Source organism: Tachyglossus aculeatus, chromosome 27, assembly GCF_015852505.1.
Source record: "Tachyglossus aculeatus isolate mTacAcu1 chromosome 27, mTacAcu1.pri, whole genome shotgun sequence".
Taxonomy (NCBI): Eukaryota; Metazoa; Chordata; class Mammalia; order Monotremata; family Tachyglossidae; genus Tachyglossus; species Tachyglossus aculeatus.
In genome coordinates, this window is record NC_052092.1 from 5310081 (window position 1) to 5331460 (window position 21380).

Consider the following 21380-nt stretch of genomic DNA (forward strand, 5'->3'; position numbering starts at 1 on the left):
TTGCCCCTTCAAACCCAAATTGGGGCATCTTCTCCCCTCCTTCCCCCTAACATCTTCAGTAATTTAACAGAATCTTCCACAGCTGTGGCTTCCCCCTACCTGTGATTTATTCTAGCCTAATCTCCTCCCCTAGGTTGTTGGCTCTTTGTGGGCAGGGAGGGATGGTGCCTCTTAGCCCTAGTGTATGCTCTCAGGCGCTTAGGACAGTGCTCTGCACCCAGGACGCCCTCACTTAGAGTTGGGTGAAGCATGTAGTGGGCTTCTCTTCACCCTCACACTGAGCTGAACTTATCTGCTCCTGCTGGCTTTAATATTGAGGAGGCCAAAGTTGTGTCCCCCTCCCACCGCACGCTCCCAGGCAGACAGGAGAAGAAGAGTCGCTGGATACAGTGCTGACTTTATTGATGGTATGGGGCACAGCTCTAGGCCCCTTCCCCTCCTAGGGGGTTGGGGGCTGAGGGGAGGGGGAGGAGAGAGACTTCAGTGGGTGAGGAGGAGGGGCGTGAAGTTGGGGCAGGTGGCTCCCCAGCAGTAGAGCTCCGCTCCCATTCAACCGTAGCGAGGTGGGGAGGACACTTGGGGGGCCGGGGCCCGCTCACTCCTTGGCAGCCATGTGGACCATCAGATCCACCACACGGCTGCTGTAACCAAACTCGTTGTCGTACCTGTGGAGAAGGCAGAGAGGGGGGTGAGAGGGAGCAAGCTGCTGCCTCTGCCCCGTGCGGGGCCCTGCCCTCTCTTCCTCCTGCCCCCCGCACCCCCAACTGCATACCAGGAGATGAGCTTGACAAAGTGGTCGTTGAGGGCGATACCAGCACCAGCGTCAAAGGTAGAGGAGTGGGTGTCACTGTTAAAGTCACAGGAGACCACCTGCAGCACCAGAGGTGAGTGTTACATGAGGTTGTGGCCCTGCCCCCCCCCCCCCCCCCATGACCACTCGCCCCCACACCTGGTCCTCCGTGTAGCCCAGGATCCCCTTGAGGGGGCCCTCAGAGGCCTGCTTCACCACTTTCTTGATTTCATCATACTTGGCCTGGAAGAGACGGGACGGGGTGGTGGCAAGGCAAGAAAGGACCCTCTACTCACTCCAGACCCCTCCCCTATCCCCCCGGGGTCCATCCCCCATTTTTCTTTTTAAAAAAAGGTATTAAGCGTTTACTATGTGGCAGGAACTGTTATCAGCATAAGGGTAGATAAGGTAATCAAGCTGCACAGTCCCAGATGGGAATCAGTCTTAATCCCCCTTTACAGATGAGGTGACTGAAGCCCAGAAGTGAGGTGACTTGCTTAAGGTCACACAGCAGACAAGGGCAGAGTCAGGATTAGAACCCAGGTCCACCCAGCTGCCCCTCTTACCGGTTTCTCCAGACGGCAGGTCAGGTCGACCACAGACACGTTAGGGGTGGGGACGCGGAAGGCCATGCCTGTGAGCTTCCTGCACATGGAGAGGGGGACAAAGTGGTGGGGTTTGGAGGTCAGGGGTTTCATGCTCCCCCCTACCCCCAAAAGTCACACTCTGTGCCAACTCTTACCCGTTCAGCTCAGGGATGACCTTGCCCACGGCCTTGGCAGCCCCAGTGGAGGCTGGGATGATGTTCTGGGCAGCCCCACGCCCATCCCGCCACAGCTTGCCAGAGGGGCCGTCTACCGTCTTCTGGGTGGCTGTGATGGCATGGACTGTGGTCTGAGGGACGGGAGGAGAAAAAAAAAAAAAGTCACCGGTGAGGAGGGGGTTGGCCCTGGCCGGCTCTGCCAGCTAGTGGGCACCTAAAGAGCGTTTTTTGCCCCCCGACTCCCACTCACCATGAGGCCCTCCACGATGCCAAAGTTGTCATTGATGACCTTGGCCAGGGGAGCCAGGCAGTTGGTGGTGCAGGAAGCATTGCTGTAAAGGAAGGGAATCCGATAGAAGAGGAAAGTCAGAGTCCGGTCGGCCACAAAGTGGCTGCGTGACCCCACTCGGCCACCCAGAGCCCCTCTCACCTGACGATCTTGAGGGAGTTGTCGTATTTCTCGTGGTTCACACCCATGACGAACATGGGAGCATCAGCAGAAGGGGCAGAGATGATGACGCGCTTGGCTCCTCCCTTCAGGTGAGCCTGGGCAGGGGGGAGGTTCCACCGTCAGTGTGGCCTCTGACCTCCCTGCAAGCAGTGGGGCCCACCCCAACAACCTTGCCCAAGACCCCCACTCACGCCGGCCTTCTCCAGGGTGGTGAACACACCGGTGGACTCCACCACGTACTCGGCTCCGGCCTCTCCCCATTTGATGTTGGTGGGATCACGCCTGGCACGGGGAGAACGAGAGTCAGAAGTGAGTAAGGCCGGGGGAGGGAGGTTGGTGGCCCGGCTTCCCGGCTCCCAGCAACACTCACTCCTGGAAGATGGTGATGGGTTTCCCGTTGATTACCAGCTTCCCATTCTCTGCCTTGACAGTGCCATTGAATTTGCCGTGGGTGGAATCGTACTGGAACATGTAGACCTGGGTGGGGAAGAGGAGAGAGGCGAGGGTCAGGGCCCCCCCTGCCAATCCCCCTCGGCCCAGAGCCACCACCCCCTTTGAAGGGGGAGGTGTGTCACTCACCATGTAGTTGAGGTCAATGAAGGGGTCATTGATGGCCACAATTTCCACTTTGCCAGAATTGAAGGCAGCCCTGGTGACCAGGCGCCCGATGCGGCCAAATCTGGAGAGATGGTACACGGAGGGTGAGATGAGGGGGTTGCTGGGGGTGGGCAAACCCTGGGGTGCCAGGAAGTGAGGCAGGTGGGTGGCTCTCAGGTTGTAAGTGGGGCAGTTGGGAATGTCTCCACTTCCTTCCCCCCACCATTGGGCAATCCTGCCACCCGGGGTGGGGTGGGGGAGTGAGGAGGGCCCACCAAGTGCCACCTGGCCCAGACTTTACTCCCCTGGAATTTTTATTCCCAGTGACAGGCACGGTATCCCCGCAACCTCAGCCCACACGCCAGGCACATGCCAGCCCCGAGCCATCCGGGCCCCGGCCATCCAAAGGGCAAGAACCAAAGGTTGGCGATTAACCAGGGAGCGGGAGGGGGGGGCGTGACCCCCGGCCCCCACCAAGTAGCCGGTCAGCCCCGGGTGGGCGGCACTGGACTCCGCTCCCGGGGGTCCTGACCCGAGGGGGAGGAGGGAGATAAGAGGGAGGATGGGTCCGGCCGCCCAGGCCCGGAAAGGTCAGGTGGCTAAATTTGGCCGGGCCCGGGGTGGCCGGGGAGGGGATCTGGTTTCTGGGGGTGGGATCCCCGGGCGGGTGGGAGACACCCAATCCCCAGGGTGACCTTTAAGGCGCCCCACTTAGGGGTGCGGCCTGGTCAGGGGCCAGGGCCTGCGCCCCGCGGGCCGGCCACTACAGCCCTCCTCCCTGGGCGCCTGCGGGGAGACTGAGTCACGGGCAGGGCCGGGGCGGAGGCTAGGCCGCTTCCTAACGGCCACTCCCGCCCTCGTTTCCTCCCCTTGCAACATGGCGGCTGGGGTGACCGCAACCCCCACCCCTCCCATCCTTGGGTGTGCGTGTCGTGGTGATGCTGGAGGAGAGGAAAGGGGAAAGGGGGATGGGAAGGGGAAAGGGGGATGGGAAGGGGAAAGGGGGATGGGAAGGGGAAAGGGGGATGGGAAGGGGAAAGGGGGATGGGAAGGGGAAAGGGGGATGGGAAGGGGAAAGGGGGATGGGAAGGGGAAAGGGGGATGGGAAGGGGAAAGGGGGATGGGAAGGGGATTCGGCCTCACCCACCCCCCACCCCCCACGTGGCCGGATGGCGGGAAGGGGCAGCCTCAACCGCTTCTCCCCTCCCCCGGAAGACGGATGGGGAAGGGGCACAAAAATGGACACAAAGCCCCTTTAAGGGTTTAGGGACGAGCAGCTACCAGGCCCGAGCCGCTGACCTTGAGTTCTCCTTGGGGGGCAGGCCCTTGTTCCCAGATTCCCACCCCCAGACTGGCAAGAGGAAGATGGGCACGGTCTGATTTGTACCTCCCAGGCGTCTAGCACGGCGTTCAGCACACAGTAAGTGCTCGATACGGTTGAATGAATGAATGAGTGAATGCAGCACCGCAGGGATTAACGCCCCGCCCCCTCCCGCGGCAAGGCAAGAGGGGACCCCCTCCCCCCCCACACTCACCCGTTCACTCCAACCTTCACCATCTTGTTTCAGGGGCGACTGCTGCTGCAAAAAGGAGACCCGGGGGGGGTGGGAGGTGAGAGGAAGGGGTGGGAGGGGAGATCCATACCCCCCACCTCACCCCCAGCATGCATCCCCTATGCCCTAGAGCCCCCCCCACCCCCTCTGATCAATCAATCATCATCATCAATCGTATTTACTGAGCGCTTACTATGTGCAGAGCACTGTACTAAGCGCTTGGGAAGTACAAATTGGCAACACATCGAGACAGTCCCTACCCAACAGTGGGCTCACAGTCTAAAAGGGGGAATCGTATTTATTGAGCGCTTACGGTGTGCAGAGCACTGTACTAAGCGCTTGGGAAGTCCAAGTTGGCACCATCTAGAGATAATCTCTACCCAACAGTGGGCTCACAGTCTAGAAGGGAGAGAGAACAAAACCCTGAGACCCCCAATCCTGGGCCCCAAGTGATCTCCCCCGCCTAGTCTCCATGGCTGGTCTCCTCTCCCTCACGTCCCACACCTCCAGCCTCTCCCACCCCGAGGGGGGCATCGCCCCCCATCCCCAGGGCCAAGCTCCCCTTGTCCCCGGGAGGAAGGAAAAGAGGGAGAACGGGGGGCTTGAGGCCCCCCCCACCCCTTTTGTGTTTTTTTTTTTTTTCCTTTCCTTCGTCGCCTTACCTTGCACTGCAGGAGAGGGTGGGAATTCTAGAGGCAGAGAGCGCAACAAGGGGGAAGGAGGGGGACTTTATAGCCGGGATTGGGAAAGGCCCCGCCCCGCATACTGCGCACCCAGTCCTGGCCCAAGGGCGCCCAGGACTGGCCTACGTGCGGCCGTAAAGCTCCGAGCAGCCGCGCCCCTTGTACTTCCCGAGCGCTCAGTACAGTGCTCTGCACACAGTAAGCGCTCAATAAATACGAATGAATGAATGAATGAATGAGGGCGGGGGGGGAGGGGGTCCTTGGAAGCAACGTTGCAGTGGGATGGGGTTGGGGGCCTTCGTGGGGAGGGGGCCGGGGTAAGCAGAAGGCTGAGTAATAATAATAATAATAATAATAATTGGCATTTGTTAAGCGCTTACTGTGTGCAAAGCACTGTTCTAAGCGCTGGGGAGGATACAGGGTGATCAGGTTGTCCCACGTGGGGCTCACAGTCTTAATCCCCATTTTACAGATGTGGTAACTGAGGCCCAGAGAAGTTAAGTGACTTGCCCAAGATCACCCAGCAGACATGTGGTGGAGTCGGAATTCGAACCCATGACCTCTGACTCCAAAGCCCGTGCTCTTTCCACTGAGCCACGCTGCTTCTCTAATAATGATGGTGGCTACCTCATCTGTAAAATGGGGATGATGACTGTGAGCCCCACGCGGGACAACCTGATCACCTTGTATCCCCCCCAGCGCTTAGAACAGTGCTTTGCACATAGTAAGCGCTTAACAAATGCCATTATTATTATTATTTGCTAAGCGCTTCCTATGTTCTAAGCCCGGGGGACACACAAGGTGATCAGGCGGTCCCACGTGGGGCCCACAGGCTTCACCCCCATTTGACAGATGAGGGAACTGAGGCCCAGGGAGGTTAACCGGCTCCGCCAATTGTCAGCTGTGTGATTTTTGGGCAAGTCACTTCTCTGGCCCTCAGTTCCTTCATCTATCAAATGGGGATGAAGACTGTGAGCCCCCCACCGTGGGACCACCTGATCACCTTGTAACCTCCCCAGCGCTTAGAACAGTGCTTTGCGCCTAGTAAGCGCTTAATGGATGCCCTCGTTATTGTTAAGTGGAGGAGCGGGATTGGAACCCATGACTCTCAAGCCCGGGCTCTTTCCACTGAGCCACGCAGAATGGGGAGAGGGGCTCGTGGTCGGGGGGCAGATGGAGGAGGGGTCGGAGGTGTGGGGGCGTGAAGGCCTGGACGCCCCCCGTGGGGGGCTTCCCTTTCTTTGGGTCGCACGTGGCTGCCCCGGTCTCGCCGTGGGCGGGAACGGTAGGTGCTTCTCCCTGAGATAATACGGTAGTGACACAGGAACAGCTGAGGAAAAGGAAGGGGAGGGGGGGTCCCCATCAACCAGCCTCCTCCTCCTCCCCACCCCCACACGTCCCCCAAAAGCAGCCTAATGCAGGCCAGGCCCGGGCCTGTGGATGGATGGATGGATGGAGGGGGGCTGGGGGTGGTGATGGTGGGGGTCTCAGGTCTCCCCCTTGCCCCGTAGATAATAATGATGGCATTTATTAAGCGCTTACTATGTGCAGAGCACTGTTCGAAGCGCTGGATGCTCTACCCGTAGATGGGGTGCGGGCCCAGGTTCGGGAAGCGTGGGAGGGGTTGGAGCTGGGGGGCAACCCGAGCCCACCCCCCATCACAGTCCGATGGCTAAGTTTAGCTGGACCCGGGGTGACGACCTTTCCTTAAAGGGCAGAGAAGAAGGGTTGGGAGGGAGATGGGCCTCAGCCCCTTCCCCTAGCAACCCCACCTTAAGGCCCGCACTGTCTCAAGCAGACTTCCTGTATATATGTTTGTACGTATTTATTACTCTATTTTACTTGTACATATCTATTCTATTTATTTTATTTTGTTAGTATGTTTGGTTTTGTTCTCTGTCTCGCCCTTTTAGACTGTGAGCCCACTGTTGGGTAGGGACTGTCTCTATAGGTTGCCAACTTGGACTTCCCAAGCGCTTAGTACAGTGCCCTGCACACAGTAAGCGCTCAATAAATACGATTGATGATGACGATGATGACTTCCCTGCCTGGGCCCCCTCGCCCGGGCAGCTTGTGCCCACGCCTGGCTCCCGGCCCACAGGGCCTTAATGAGCCATGGGAGCGAGCCAGTTTCCTGGCCAGTGGCCGTCTGGGAAAAGGCACATGGCAAGGGCCCCGTGCACGGCCCCGACCCACACGTGGGTCACTCCCCCAGTTCACGTGTACCCAGGGGGGTTGCTGGAGCCTCCAGGGACCACCCACTCCCCGGGGATGGGCCCACCACGTCTTGTCCAACGAGGGCATGCACCTGAAGCCCCATCACTGCAGCGGGCAGCTGCAGCACTCCAGCCCCCCACCCGTGCTCCACCCGCACAGCTCCAGCTCAGGGCCGGCTGATGGAGGACACGGGGCCTGCTGTTGTCATGGCAGCAGACACCGGTGTCGTCATGGTGGAGGGCACCGCCTGTTCCAGGTGATTCACTATACATAAGCATGGCACCCGCAGGGAGGGACTACAGGCGGCACGGTGCTAAAAACCAGCAGGGGCTGCAGCCCAAGGACACCGGGCCTTAAGCTTTGGGCGGTTCCCGAGCCAGCTGAGGCCTGTGCTGCTCTGGCCAGGTTGGTTCAGTCTTTAATAGACTGGATCCAGGGCCGAGAGAAGAGGAGTTGGAGAGGGACAGACAGAGGGGAAGAGGAGAGAGGAAGAAGAGAGCCGGAGAGGAAGAGGAGGGACAGGAAGAAGGGAAGAGTTAGAGGAGATGGAGGGGAAGGAGAGATGGGGTGAGGAGAGAGGAAGAGTCCCTGTCCATCTGTGCCCTGAGAATTGGGGGGTAGGCAGGAGTTTAGTTCAGGTCTGAGGTGGCAGCACCCGGCACAGAGGCCAGGCTCCCGCCTCGACCCCCGGCCCACGTCATCCCCCGGGCCTGGAATGCCCTCCCTCTGCCCATCCGCCAAGCTAGCTCTCTTCCTCCCTTCAAGGCCCTGCTGAGAGCTCACCTCCTCCAGGAGGCCTTCCCAGACTGAGCCCCTTCTTTCCTCTCCCCCTCGTCCCCCTCTCCATCCCCCCGTCTTACCTCCTTCCCTTCCCCACAGCACCTGTATATATGTATGTATGGTTGTACATATTTATTACTCTATTTATTTATTTATTTTACTTGTACATTTCTATCCTACTTATTTTATTTTGTTGGTATGTTTGGTTCTGTTCTCTGTCTCCCCCTTTTAGACTGTGAGCCCACTGTTGGGTAGGGACTGTCTCTATGTGATGCCAATTAGTACTTCCCAAGCGCTTAGTACAGTGCTCTGCACATAGTAAGCGCTCAATAAATACGATTGATTGATTGATTGACACTTCTCCCCAAGTCAGGAAAGTATATTAAAATGGATTTATTCACAATAAACACCGACAGACAGGCAAAAGGACACCCCCCAGCCAGCTAGGCGGCTGGCCAGAGACAAACCATAGGGAAGGAGAGAGAGTAGGGGGTCGGCCCGGCCCCTGCCTCCGCTCAGTCTTCCTGCATGGCAGGAAGAGGGGATTGGAGGGTGGCGGCCTCAGGCTCGATGGCTGCGTGTGGACGTCCGGCGAATTGGGGTGGTCTTTCTGGGGGTCTCTTCTTCCCTCAGCTCGGCCGAGCACTCTGGGGAGGGGCGAAGAGAAGGCGATGATGGACGGGGGGACGCCCAAGAGGTGAGGCCCCTTCCTGGCCCGCCAACCCCCGCCGTCCGGCCCCCAGCCCCCGCACCATCCTGGCTGCTGCTCTCCTCGTCGCTGGAGAACACTATGACAGCCTTCTTCCTGGCCGTGGGCTTCTGGGTCCGCGGCCCTCGTTGGGCAGTGCCCCGGCCTTTGGGGGTGGCCAGGTTCTGGTTGCTGGCGGTCGAGCGGGGTGGGCGACAAGCTGGTGGCAGCATGGAGAGGAGAAGAAGCACCGGGGTGGTCAAGATAATAATAATAATAATAATAATAATAATAATGACGGCATCTGTTAAGCGCTACGTTCCAGGCACCGTACTAAGCGCTGGAGTGGATCCAAGCAAATGGTGTTGGACACTGTCTCGATTCCCATTTTACAGATGAAGTAATGGAGGCCCAGAGAAGCGCACTGACTTGCCCAAGGTCACACAGCAGACGTGGCGGAGCCGGGACTAGAACCCATGACCTTCTGATGGCCAGGCCCACGCTCTATCCACGAGGCCACGCTGCTTCTCCCCCCGCCCCCCAGGTGAGCGTGGCCACCGGCCCCGCGGGCTCGGTGGGGGGGAGGGGGTGGGCTCGTACCCGTGGAGGGTCTCCCGCTGGGCCGCTGGGCCCCCTCAGGGCCCTGCTCGGCGCTGGGCTCTTCAGCTGCGTCCAGCCCGCGGTTATGGCCGGCGCGAAGCTTCTGCTCAAACTCGTCAATCAGCACCTGAGCGGGAAGGGGGGAGGCAGACAGAGACACGTTCCCATTTCCCGGCCGAGGAGACCGAGGCCTGGCGTGAGAGGCCAGCTCTGGGCTCCGGGGGCGATGGGGCTGCCGGTGGTTGGAGAGGCTGAGCCCACCTTGCCCTCGGGCTTGGCCCAGCGCCGTAGCTTGCTCACGGCCTGCGAGAAGGCGCTGAAGATGGCCTCGTCCGTCAGCTTGTCCGCGAAGCAGTCGAAGTTGTCCTGCATCTTGCGGAGGCCGCGCTCTGACAGGGGCAGCAGCGCCAGGCAGTGGGCCAGATCCCGGTGCTGCCGCTCCGTCCTGCCAGCCGGGGAGGGCGTCGTGAGCGGGGAGGGGGCCCCCGCCCTCCCGTCCCTTCCACCCCCCCACGAAGGGCCCCGGCCAGGGCAGCGGCTGGGCCGTACCGGGCCGTGCGGAACCTCTGGCACAGCTTCTCCACCAGACTCTCCGTCTGCTTGTCCTTGGTGATGTACGACAGGAGCTGTCTGGGGATAGGGTTGGGTTGGGGGAAGATGCAGACCCAGCCGGGGACGGCGGTCTGGTGACCCCCACCCCGAGTCCCCGTGGCGGCGGCTACCTCATGATGGTGCGGAAGGGCTGCTCCTCCACCCCGCCCTGGGGGTCCGACAGGCGGCTGATGATGTCTGGCAGCAGGTTGTACACGGCGTTTCCCTGCGGGGGACGTTGGGAGGGGAGGGGAAGCTCTAGGGCCGCCCTCCTCCGTGTGTGCCCCCCGCCCCCGTGGCCCCTCAGTCCCCTCGCACGCCCCCCCACCTTGCTGGCCAGCTCGTTGAAGAAGTTCTTGGCCAGGGCGGCGATCTCGGGGTCCTCGTCGACGAGCAGCACGGCCATCTCGCTCACCTGCCCCTTGACCTTCACCAGGTCCTTCAGGATCAGGTGCGTCATGACCCTGCCCGCCGTCCTCCGCACGGCCGCCGCCGGGTCCCGCAGCCTGGAACACAGGTATCTGGCTCAGCCCTGCCATGGGGGTCCTGCCCGCCCCGCCCCCCATCCCATCCCCAGGCCAGGGAGCCCCCCCGTTACCGGGCGTAGAGGTGCGGGGTCCAGGGCTCCACCAGGTTGGGGAAGCGGATGGCCAGGTCCCCGACGGCCACCATGAGGTTGGAGCGGACCACGGGCAGGGGGGACTTCTCCAGCAGGGTGAACAGGAGGCGGAGCTGGGAGTCGCAGAAGGACGAGCTGGCGACAGAGCGGGCAGCCGGTCAGGCAGGGGGTGGGGACCGCTGGGCCGACGGGGCTGGGGACGGCCACTGAGCGGGGGATGGCGTGTGGCCCCGTGTGCCCGGCCTACCTGATCATGCAGAACTTGCCCAGGGCCAGCGAGGCGGCGGTGGAGAGAGCCGGGTCGCTGTAGAGGCCGGGGTTGTTACACACCTTGAGCAGAAGCGGGACGAAGGCCGAGAGCAGCTGCTTGTCTGAGGGGGGAGAAGACGTCATCTTCCTCTGAGGCGGACGGACAGGACCACCGCCTCGCCCCGCCCTCCCTAACCCCCCCGTCACTTACCCTCCAGGAGTTCCGCCTCGCAGATGCTCCGGATCAGCTCTGCCTCCGTGTCGTCGGCCGAAGCGCCCACCAGCCCCAGCTCTTCTTCCATGGTGGTCTCGCCGGTGAGGTTCTGAGGGGGGCGGGGGGCCGGAGGGCACTTTGAGGTGGGGGTCCCAGCCACGGAGGGGACCCCCAGCCCGAATGCCCGGCCCCCTGCCCCACCACAGGTGGATGGCGGCCCTAGGCTGGGCTGGTGTGACCCTGCCCACGGGCCCCCCGCTCCCCTGAGCACTAGCCAGGGGGATTCACTCTTCAGCCTCTTTTGGGGAGGCTGGGGGACCTAAGGAGCCCGGCTCTGCCAGACAGCTGGGAGAGGGCTGGGGGAGTCGGCAAGGAAAGTGTCCAAGAGGGAGGGCCGCGTCGACTGACCGCCTTCCCCGCGGCCTTTTTGGTCTTGTCGTCCTGCTCCTCTCGCAGCACCCGTCGGCGGCGCAGCTCCGCGCTCACTGCCCGCTCCAGGTGCACCAGCTGCTGCAGTGCCACGTCGCCCGCCAGTGACACCAGATGGCTCAGGACAAAGCTGGGCAGCCTCGGGGCTTCCTCTGAGGAGGGCAGCGGGGACGGAGTCAGGATGGGTGGGCTCCTGCCCCACGGCCCTCCAGCCCGGGCCCCCCGACGGCTCCGTCCCCGCTCACCACAGCCCTCCTTGGGGGCGAGGGGCTCCTGCAGCATCTCCATGGCCCGCTGCCCACAGCGCTGAAGGATCTGGGCGCAGATGACCTCGGGACCCTCTGCCAGCTGGTACACCAGGGCCACTGCCACCTCTGTGAAGGGGATCCAGAGGGCGTCGGGACAGGCGAAGCCTGCAAAGGAAGCGGAGCCAGACGACTCATTCAAACGTATTTATCGGGCGTTTATTGTGTGCAGAGCACTGTACTACGCGCTTGGGAGAGTACAGTACAGTAAACAGACACATTCCCTGCCCACAGAGGGCTTACAGTCTAGAGGGGTTGGCGGCTGTTACCAGGGTGGGGGCGCCTCTGGTCGCTCACCTGCTACCACCACCTCCTGCAGTCGCTCAAACAGTTGGTGGTCCTGGGGTAGGCGGAACGGGGGAGCGCTCCTGCCCGTCGTGGGCTGCGGAGAGGGGCGAGAGGGAGTGAGGAACCGGGCCGGTGGGCACCGGCTGTTCCCCTCAACACCAGGCGCCCCCGGGGGCGAGGGGCGATGCCACTCGCCTGGCCCCCTACCTTGCCTCCGTCAGCGATGGCAGCGATAGCGAGGCACACCTCCCTGGCCAGCCGGTAATCCGCGGGGGTCTTCTCCGCCAGCCCTACGTTCACGAGCGTGTCCAAGTTGCCGCCCACGATCTCGGGGTTCCCCCTGTGGGGGTTCGGGTGGGCCCGGCCCAGTGGTGAGCGAGGGACCCGGCCCCTCCACGAGACCCCGCCACCCGCCGACCGGCCCTCGGCCGCTCTCACCGGGCCATCATGCCCAGCAGCCTGACGGCGGTACGGCGCTCCAGGGGCGAGCGGGGCACCTTCTCCGTGACCACCTCCCACAGCAGCTGGGTCACCGCCGGCGCCAGCTCCCCGTTCCGCACAAACTCCCGCAGCTGCTCGGGGGGACGGCGAGGGGACGGAGGAAGGTAGGGGGAGAAGACTGAGATGAGCGGCTGAGGGGAGGCCGGGGGAGGGGGACAGGGGGACGTCGGAGATGGGGGAGAGCGTGGAAGGGGAGGGGGAGTACAAGCGCGGTTTTGCCAGGCACGGTTTGGTTGGGGAAGATCAGGCTGAGATGGGGAGAGCACGCACGATTTCACCGAGGCACTGGCCGGTGGCGGCGGAAGCCTCCAGCAGGAGCAGGGACAGGTTCTGCACCAGGGTCTGGGCCTTGGCTCTGGCGGGGAGACGACGGAGAGATTCCAGACGGTGTCGGCGCCCCCGCCTCCTCCCCCCCGCCCTGCCCTCCGACCTCCGGCGTCAGGCGGTACCTGGCGGGGTCCCTGCCGGGGGGCAGGTACAGCTGGCGGTAGGCGTCCAGCACAGCCTCGCGGATGCCGGGCTCCTTGGACCAGATGAGGGGCAGCATGCGCCGGACGCCCACCAGCGCCTGGGGCACCCCGAACTTCGACACCGTCACGAAGAACTCGATGGCCTCCTGCACCACTGAGAGCGGCGTGGGGTCGGTGGCCGGCTCCCGCTCGGCCCCGGGCCCCGCCTCTCCCCGCCAGCGGCCTTACCCGTGCTCGTGTGCTCGTACATCATCTTGCTGATGGCGCCGACGGCCTCGGTGACCTGCAGGGAGAAGCTGGAGGCGTCCTGCAGGTACTGCACCAGCATCTCCTGCTTCACCAGCTCTTCCCGCCCGGCCTCAGCCTCGGGGGGCGTCCGGGGGTCTTCCCCGCCGCCGGGCCCTGTGGGGGTCGGTAAGTCTCAGAGGCACCTCGGGGGCACCCCCCGCCCCATCCCCCAGCACCCCGGCTCCCCCGCCGTGGGCTGCTCACCCGGCTGGGGAGGCGGGGGGCCGCCGGCGTTGAAGAGCCAACGGAGGAGGCTCAGTAGCTGGACGTCCTCGGGCCCGTCGAGGTCGCTGCAGGCGAAGGGTGACTCTCCCTGGAAGTGGCCCGTGGCGGCCCGGGCCAGGAGGATGGCCGGCCTGGGGGGACCGAGCCTCGTCAGCCCTCCACCACGGCTCCGCTCGCTGTCCCAAGGCCGACTCGGGGAGACGTCCCTCCCTCCACCCACCCGCCGCCTTACTCGTAGCTGGCCTTGGCCAGGAGCTGGCGGACACGCGCTGCCGTCTGCTCGGCCGTGTCCGCGCGGTCAATGGCGGGGGGGGGCCGGCTCTTCGTCCCCCGGGGGGGACGCCAGGAGACGGCGCAGGGTGAGCTGCAGCTCGGGAAGCATGGCCGCCCACTCCTCCTCGGGGGCCAGCTCCGGCCCTGGCAGACAGAGCCCGGCTCAGCCCCGGCCTGGGCCGCGGGGAGCTCGGGACTTGGGGGCGGGACGCAACCGCAATAAGCACCGGCCTGCGGGCCTTCTTGCCAGATGCCCAAATCTGGACCGTACGCTCTTTGTGGGCAGGGGACGTGTCCACCAATTCTGCTGTACCGCCCTCTCCCAAGCACCTTAGTGAGGTGATCTGCGTACAGTAAGAGCTTAATACCACTGATTGAGGGGGAGGAATTTTCTTTTTGGGGGACAATTTGGGGTGGGTTGTCTTCTGGAAGCTAGGGTACGGGGGTTCTCACCGGCCACCGGAGGGTTGTGTCGGGCCTTCAGCTCCTGCAGCTTCCGGGTCTCCTTCTCCAGGGGCCCGGCCAGGTCGGCACAACTCAACTGCAGGCAGAGGGGGTGTCACTCTGGCCCCCGGGCAGGAGGGGCAGGCCCCCCGTCTCCATCCCCACCCCAGACGGCGGCTCTCACCTTGCAGGTGAAGGGGTTGTTGGCGAGGAAGGCGGCCAGCAGCTGGATGGAGTTCTTACAGACCAGCACGGACTTGTCCTGCAGCCGCCCCACGGCCAGGGCCACCACCGCCTGGAACCGCGTCAGGGGGAGGGCCTGGGGGCGAGGGAAGCGGGGGTGAGTCTGCCAACCTATGGAGGCTTCAGGGCGGCGGTCCCGCTCGCCCCCCTCGCCCCCGCACCTTCTGCTGGACGATGCGGGTGAAGAGCTGCAGGACGCGGCTGCGCACGAACGAGTGGATGTCGTGGCCGTGGAGCTGCAGGGTGTCCAGGAACTGGTCCCGCGTGTCCCGGGCGCGCTGGTCCAGCTGGTCGCCGTTCAGCAGCTGCAGCAGCAGCTCGGCCATGGCCGCCAGAACCGCGTTGCGCATCAGGTAGCTCTGGGGGCGGGAAGGGTGGGTGGTGAGGGCGAGGGGCCGGCCCCCGGGCACGGGGCAGGGTGGAGTTCCGGGGACCTCCTCGGCCGCCCTCTCACCTCGCCGTCCAGGTGGTCGAGCAGGATGCTCATGCTGGTCATCAGGACGGCCGGGACTCTTTCCGCCAGCTCCGTCAAGAAGGCCGCATAGCCCTTGGCCCCCGCGGTGTCCCGACCCAGCTCCTGGGGGCATTTCTGCCCGATCTCCCTGGAGGGTGGGGGGCGGGGGATGACCTGTAACCCCGAGAGCAGGGGAGCCCGGCCTTCACCCTCCCGCCACGTCCCACAGGCCGTCCTCGGGGAGGGACAGAGCACGGGCCGTCCCTGGATCGGGCCTACCTCACGATCTCGCCCACGATGGTCTTCATGCCGTAGTCAGTTGCCCAGCAGCTGACGGCGCCCACCAGCACTGGCGCGACGTGTTCGAAATGCTGCAGCATCTGGGTGATCTTGAGGGTAGCACCTGGGGGCCGACGGATGGATCTTCCTGACCACCGGCCGCTTTCAGGCCCTCCATCCACTCTCCCCCTTCACCCCAACTCTCCCCCTCTCCACTCTTCTAACACCAACCTGTTAACCGGGCCTCGCTCTTGTCTCTCGCCGCCGACCCCTTGCTCACGGCCTGGAGCTCCCTCCCCTTCCTCCTCCCCACTCCCTTCTGCGTTGCCTTGATTTTGCTCCTTTTATTCACCCCTCCCTCAGCCCCACAGCCCTTATGTCCATTTTCGTAATTTATAGTAATGTGTCTCCAGCTGTAGACTATAAGTTCATTGTGGGCAGAGAACGTGTCTACCAAGTGTTATACTGTAGTCTTCCAAGTGCTTCGTACAGTGCTCAACAAATATGGTTGACTGCTTTCACACCTGGCAGACCACCCCTCCCCTCAGTCTTCAAAGCTCTACTAAAATCACATCTCCTCCACGAAACGTTTCCCAACTAACCTCTCATTCCCCCCACCCCATTTCCCTCCCACCTGCATTACCTAGACGATTGAGTCCAGACCTCCTGAGAACTTAGGTGCTCGTCCCACTCGCTCTCCCCACAACTCTAGTGTACCTATCCTTACCCTACCAGTAATGATTTTAGTTTCTGTCTCCCCTGCTAGACTGTAAACCCCTCGAAGGCAGGGATCGTGTCTACTAGCTCTATGGTAAGTACAAGCGCTAAGTAAGCTCATGATAAATACCACACTGACTTTCGTTTGATCGACTTGGAGGTAGGAGAGGGCGGAGATGGAGAGGGAGGCATGTGTGGGGCGGAAGAGGGGCTCACAGAGGATGCAGGGGGCAGGGGAGGGGGGTTCTCTCACTGAGCATGTGATTGTAGCGGGTCAGAGCGACCCCGAGCAGGTGGGTGATGCCCTCCCGGGTGGCTCGGTTCTTCTGGTGGCTGACTGTCGGGTTTTCCAGCAGGCGGTAGCAGCAGCCGGTCACCAGGCTGGAAGACGGGCAGACGGCGAGGGCTGGGACCCTCCCGGACCAGGAAAGGCAGAGCCCGGGTCTGCCCTGTCTGTGGGCCGGGGCGAGGTTTCCCGCACCTGACAAACTCCTCCTCCACCAGCGCATGGGGCCACAGGCGGCGAACGTCCAGCTGGAGCAGCTGCGTTAGCACCTGGAGAACCCGCGGCCGTTCTTCCTCCCAGTCAAAGCCACAGGCCTTAGAGCAGCCCTTCCGGCCCTGAAAGGGACACGGCAGGGAGGGTGGGGTTGTGGCCAGCTCTGACCCCTGCCAGTTTCGGAGCGTGCACTGCCCGTGCCATCCACCTGACCTGAAGCCGAAGACCAGGCCCTCAGGCCCGCCGATCCCAGAATCTACGCCTGATGGCCAGACCCCAGATGCTGCCCATATCAGGGCTCACCCCGTCCTCGCTGCCCGGACCCCACGACCAGGCCCCGAACCTGCAGCTACCCAGCCCCCGCACCCACCTTGCCGCCGGGCTCTAGGCCCACGAGACTGGTCTTGCCAGCGGTGGCAGTGGCCTCGAAGGATTCCAGGAGGCGGGTCAGGGCGTAGCAGCTCATCTTGAGGGTGTTGAGGTGTGCGCTGCGGTCGGCCGGGCTCAGAGCCGCCGCGTCCAGGACCGCCGGGAGCTCCTGGGAGTGCCGCGACACCACTGCCGGCGGAGGGGAGCGAGTGGAGCGGATCTTCCCCACCCCGACCTGCCCGCCGCCCCTTCGCCCGCAGCCATCAGATTACCAAAGATGAGTGCTCATCTCTCGGGGGCCACCACCCTCCAGGCTGAGCCGCCGCGGGCCCCCGACCCCGAGCCCCAGGGCTTGCCCTGTGCCCGTCGCCCAGCCCCAGCTGCCGGGTCCCTGGCTCGGAGCTGGCCCCGAGGGCGACGGGGGCTTGCTGTCGGTCTGCCCTTACAGCCAGCGCGCACGGCTCTGCAGCGCCCGCCAAGATTACAGACCCGGTTAATGGGTCGGGGCCCCGGGACTGAGCCGGGCCGGCCGAGTCACCCTAGCCGGGTATCATCACGTGGCTGCCGCCCACCTGCCGGTTCCTGCCCTCTCCCGCCCCATCACCTTTCATCAGCAGTTCCAGAGCATCTTCTGGGAGGCGGGGGTCTGCACTGCGAAAGTGACTGCCGAGAGAGAGAGAGAGGGTATGTATGCCACGAGTAAGCCGGGAAACCAGGGGCCACGAGAACTGGCAGAGTCGATGGTGCTGAGGGAGAGACGGAGGGCCTAGGTCACCCTGCCACCCACCCCCGCATCCCACCCGCCCGCCTGCCTCCAGGCCCCCCAGACTCACTGCAGGACACTGTAGAAGGTGTCAAAGTGCTCCAGAACGGCGAGAGGGCCCTGGACGCGGAAGGCTCCCTGGAATGCTGCCGGGATGACCAGGATACAGAAAGATCCATCAGAGCTGGCAGACATTTCAGCAGGGAGGGTAGGACCCGCGCCAGGGAGAGCCCCTTCAGAAGCCTTCATGTCAGCCGAACCTGGTACGGTGTGGGGGGCGGGGGGAAGCCCTCTCCAGTCCCTGCCGAGACTGTCTCATTGAGGGATGAAGAGGGAGCCAAGGGGTGTTCCCTTGAGCCCCTGCCCCACCAGGGCACGGATTACATGTGCAGTTGGGTGGGGGCCAGCCCCCCATCGGTCCTGATGCCCCCCAAGAACTCTCCTGACCCTTCCAGTTCGATTGACCGGGCCAGGGATGGGAGAAGGGAGTGGGGGGGTCACAGCCCTCATAGGCCCAGGTGGCGGGCACGTCCCTAGCTCGGTGGGGCCTGCTAGAGGCATTGAGGCCTACGGGAAAGAGCATGGGCCTAGGAGTCGAAGGATCTGGGTTCTAGTCCAGCTCTGGCGAACTAAGGCAGGTCAAGGCCCTACTGAGAGCTCACCTCCTCCAGGAGGCCTCCCCAGACTGAGCCCCTTCCTTCCTCTCCCCCTCGTTCCCCTTCCATCCCCCCATCTTACCTCCTTCCCTTCCCCACAGCACCTGTATATATGGATATATGTTTGTACATATTTTTTACTCTATTTATTTATTTTATTTGTACATATCTATTCTATTTATTTTATTTTGTTAGTATGTTTGGTTTTGTTCTCTGTCTCCCCCTTTTAGACTGTGAGCCCACTGTTGGGTAGGGACTGTCTCTATATGTTGCCAATTTGTACTTCCCAAGTGCTTAGTACAGTGCTCTGCACATAGTAAGCGCTCAATAAATACGATTGATTGACTGATTGAACACATTTTTTACTCTATTTATTTTACTTGCACATATCTATTGTATTTATTTTATTTTGTTAGTATGTTTGGTTTTGTTCTCTGTCTCCCCCTTTTAGACTGTGAGCCCACTGTTGGATAGGGACTGTCTCTATATGTTGCCAACTTGTACTTCCCAAGCGCTTAGTACAGTGCGCTGCACACAGTAAGCGCTCAATAAATACGATTGATTGATTGATTGATTTGTCTCTGGGTCGTAGTTTCCTCCTCTATAAATGGGTATCAAATTCAGCAACCTCAAAAGCCATTGGAGAGGAAGGATGTGTGTGTATGGATGGGGGGCTTAGGGAGAGAAAGAGAGAGAGAGAGATTGACAGGAAGAGGTCAGGGAGGGTGAGTGTGAGAAAGATGGGCTTCCCAAGCGCTTAGTACAGTGCTCTGCACACAGTAAGCGCTCAATAAATACGACTGATGATGATGATGGGCTTGAAGGGGACAGGGAATGTGAGACTAAGAAGCAGTTGTGGTTTAGTGGATAGAGAAGCCTGGGCGTCAGAAGGAACTGGGTTCTAATTCCGCTCCGCCACGTGTCTGCTGTGTGACCTTGGGCAACTCACTTCACTCCTCTGTGCCTCTGTTCCCTCAGCTGTAAAGTGGGGATTAAGACAGTGAGCCCCATGTGGGGCAGGGACCGTGTCCAACCTGATTAACTTGCACCTACCCAATTCAGTCATTCAAACATATTTATTAAGCACTTATTGTGTGCAGAGTATTGTACTTTTGGCTCGTAATAAGAGTTTAACATGCACCATAATTATTATAGAAAGGGACTGAAAGAGAGAGTGCTTGTGCACGTGTGTATGTCCGTCCTTACCGGTGAGCTGTGGCCGGAGCTGGCTGACCGTCAGCACCTCCTGCACCACGTACTGATTCACCCCGCCGCTCTTCAGCAGCTCCTCGGGGGCCAGGGGCAGGTGGAACTCCCACTGCTGCGGGGGCATCTTCCCCGGCCACGTCTGAGGCGGGCAATAATAATAATAATAGTAATTACTATGTTAAGTGCTTACTTAAGACTTGGAGAAGTGTTAGAGAAGATGGAGAGAAGCAGCGTGGCTCAGTGGAAAGAGCCCGGGCTTTGGAGTCAGAGGTCATGGGTTCAAATCCCGGCTCCGCCACTTCTCTGGGCCTCAGCTCCCTCATCCGTAAAATGGGGATGAAGACTGTGAGCCCCCCGGGGGACAACCTCATCACCTTGTAATCTCCCCAGCGCTTAGAACAGTGCTTTGCACGTAGTAAGTGCTTAATAAATGGTATCATTAATTCCTATGTCACTTACTGTTCTAAGCATTGGGGTAGTTACAAATTAATCAGGTTGGACCCAATCCCTGTCCCACATGGGGCTCACACTTTTAATCCCCATTTTACAGGTGAGGGTACTGAGGCCCAGGGAAAGTGAAGTGACTTGCTCAAGGCCACACGGCAGACATGTGGTAGTCGGGATTAGAACCCAGGTCCTTCTGACTCCCAGTTTGGTGTTTTTTCCACCAGGCTACAATACGAGGCTCTTTGCTCCCCGCTCCAGCATGCTTTGGGGCTCCGGTCCTTGACCCTCCCCAGTTCATCCCTCAATTCCCCAGTCACCCCCATCCCCCAACCCGCACACGTGCCCACACTCCGTCTCCCTGCGGCGTCTCGGGCCACCCCCCTTTTTTTTAATGGCATTTACTAAGCGCTTACTATGTGCAAAGCACTGTTCTTAGCGCTGGGGAAGTTACAAGGTGATAAGACTTCTAGACTGTGAGCCCACTGTTGGGTAGGGACCGTCTCTATATAATAATGATGGCATTTGTTAAGCGCTTACTATGTGCAAAGCACTGTTCTAAGTGCTGGGGGGGGGGGGAGACAATGTGATCAAGTTGTCCACGTGGGGCTCACAGTCTTAATCCCCATTTTTACAGATGAGGTAACTGAGGCTCAGAGAAGTTAAGTGACTTGCCCGAGGTCACACAGCAGACTTGTGGTGGAGCCGGGATTCGAACCCATGACCTCTGACTCCAAAGCCCGTGCTCTTTCCACTGAGCCACGCTGCTTCTCTCTATATGTCTATATGTTGCCAAGGTGGACTTCCCAAGCGCTTAGTACAGTGCTCTGCACACAGTAAGCGCTCAATAAATATGAATGAATGAATAAGGTTGTCCCACGGGGGGGCTCACAGTCTTAATCCCCTTTTTACAGATGAGGTAACCGAAGCACAGAGAAGTGAAGTGACTTGCCCAAAGTCACACAGCTGACATTTGCCAGGGCCGGGATTTGAACCCAACTTGTACTTCCCACTGCTCTGCACACAGTAGGCGCTCAATAAATATGAATGAATTTCCACTGAGCCACGCTGCTTCTCTCTATATGTTGCCAACTTGGACTTCCCAAGCGCTTAGTACAGTGCTCTGCACACAGTAAGCGCTCAATAAATATGAATGAATGAGGTTGTCCCACGGGGGGGGCTCACAGTCTTAATCCCCGTTTTACAGATGAGGTAACTGAGGCACAGAGAAGTGAAGTGACTTGCCCAAAGTCACACAGCTGGCAAGTGCCAGAGCCGGGATTCGAACCCATGACCTCTGACTCCAAAGCCCCTGCTCTTTGCACTGAGCCACGCTGCTTCTCTTGCTGTGAGCGCCCCCCGTGGGCCAACCTCATCACCCTGTAACCTCCCCAGCGTTTAGAACAGGGTTTTACACATAGTAAGAGCTTACTAAATGCCCCTTCCCCTTTGACCTTTAACCTCTCCGTCCCGGCCTTCTCCCACGTCCCTCCGGCTTCGGTCACCACGGCGAAGTCCCCCGGGCCAGCCCGTCGCGGGCGGAATCCCCCGCCTTTCCAATTTCCACCAATCAGAGCGCCGTTCCCCGGCCGGGGAAGAGAGGGCTGGCCAATCCGCAGGCGGCTTGAGCCTCCAGCGCCCGCCCCCCCGTCGGCGCGCGCGAAGCCGGCCCGCCACGCCTCGTTTAAACCCCAACGGCCGGGGGGGGGGGTGCGGCCAATCAGCGAGC

At 61.2% G+C, this 21380-nt stretch overlaps 2 protein-coding genes, 1 long non-coding RNA gene and 1 other non-coding gene across 5 annotated transcripts; 1 reads left to right on the forward strand and 3 right to left on the reverse strand.

Moving 5' to 3' along the window:
* Window positions 1-377: 377 nt before the first annotated feature.
* GAPDH (glyceraldehyde-3-phosphate dehydrogenase) lies at window positions 378-4872 on the reverse strand. 2 transcript variants are annotated; one of them, XM_038768061.1, is made up of 12 exons: window positions 4817-4872; window positions 4137-4181; window positions 2584-2683; window positions 2375-2481; window positions 2196-2286; window positions 1984-2099; window positions 1804-1885; window positions 1533-1684; window positions 1357-1435; window positions 950-1033; window positions 773-870; window positions 378-665 (listed from the first exon to the last, which is right to left on the reverse strand). In XM_038768061.1, the coding sequence occupies exons 2-12, from the start codon at window positions 4157-4159 to the stop codon at window positions 596-598; spliced, it is 1002 nt and encodes a 333-aa protein (XP_038623989.1). In that variant the 5' UTR covers window positions 4160-4181; window positions 4817-4872; the 3' UTR covers window positions 378-595. The 2 variants fall into 2 exon arrangements, with proteins under 2 accessions (XP_038623989.1, XP_038623990.1); XM_038768062.1 differs by having other exon boundaries at window positions 4137-4178; window positions 4817-4836.
* Window positions 3816-8957, forward strand: LOC119946636. The gene is made up of 4 exons (XR_005456434.1): window positions 3816-4021; window positions 7214-7310; window positions 8468-8531; window positions 8918-8957. It is a non-coding gene; the product is annotated as an uncharacterized LOC119946636 (long non-coding RNA).
* On the reverse strand, window positions 8204-21148 carry NCAPD2 (non-SMC condensin I complex subunit D2). Its single transcript, XM_038768059.1, is given in 32 exon segments — window positions 8204-8481; window positions 8587-8742; window positions 9123-9249; window positions 9384-9567; window positions 9672-9752; window positions 9845-9939; window positions 10042-10219; window positions 10312-10467; window positions 10580-10703; window positions 10793-10904; window positions 11204-11376; window positions 11470-11637; window positions 11827-11911; window positions 12025-12157; window positions 12256-12389; window positions 12589-12673; window positions 12768-12942; window positions 13017-13432; window positions 13534-13616; window positions 13618-13718; window positions 14028-14115; window positions 14203-14337; window positions 14423-14620; window positions 14716-14863; window positions 14995-15118; window positions 15965-16092; window positions 16193-16332; window positions 16581-16768; window positions 17184-17242; window positions 17413-17488; window positions 19205-19346; window positions 21084-21148. Coding segments are annotated over 31 exon segments (4263 nt in total). The 5' UTR covers window positions 19332-19346; window positions 21084-21148; the 3' UTR covers window positions 8204-8395.
* LOC119946645 lies at window positions 16838-17141 on the reverse strand. Its single transcript, XR_005456442.1, has one exon. It is a non-coding gene; the product is annotated as a small nucleolar RNA U85 (small nucleolar RNA).
* Window positions 21149-21380: the final 232 nt, after the last annotated feature.

Excerpts from the sequence above, each read along its gene's own strand:
- GAPDH (XM_038768061.1), bottom strand. The coding sequence starts at position 4,159 with ATGGTGAAGGTTGGAGTGAACGG. Across the intron at positions 2,684-4,136 it reads GTGAAGGTTGGAGTGAACGG|ATTTGGCCGCATCGGGCGCC; the intron begins GTGAGTGTGGGG and ends CCATCTCTCCAG. Across the intron at positions 2,482-2,583 it reads TCATTGACCTCAACTACATG|GTCTACATGTTCCAGTACGA; the intron begins GTGAGTGACACA and ends TTCCCCACCCAG.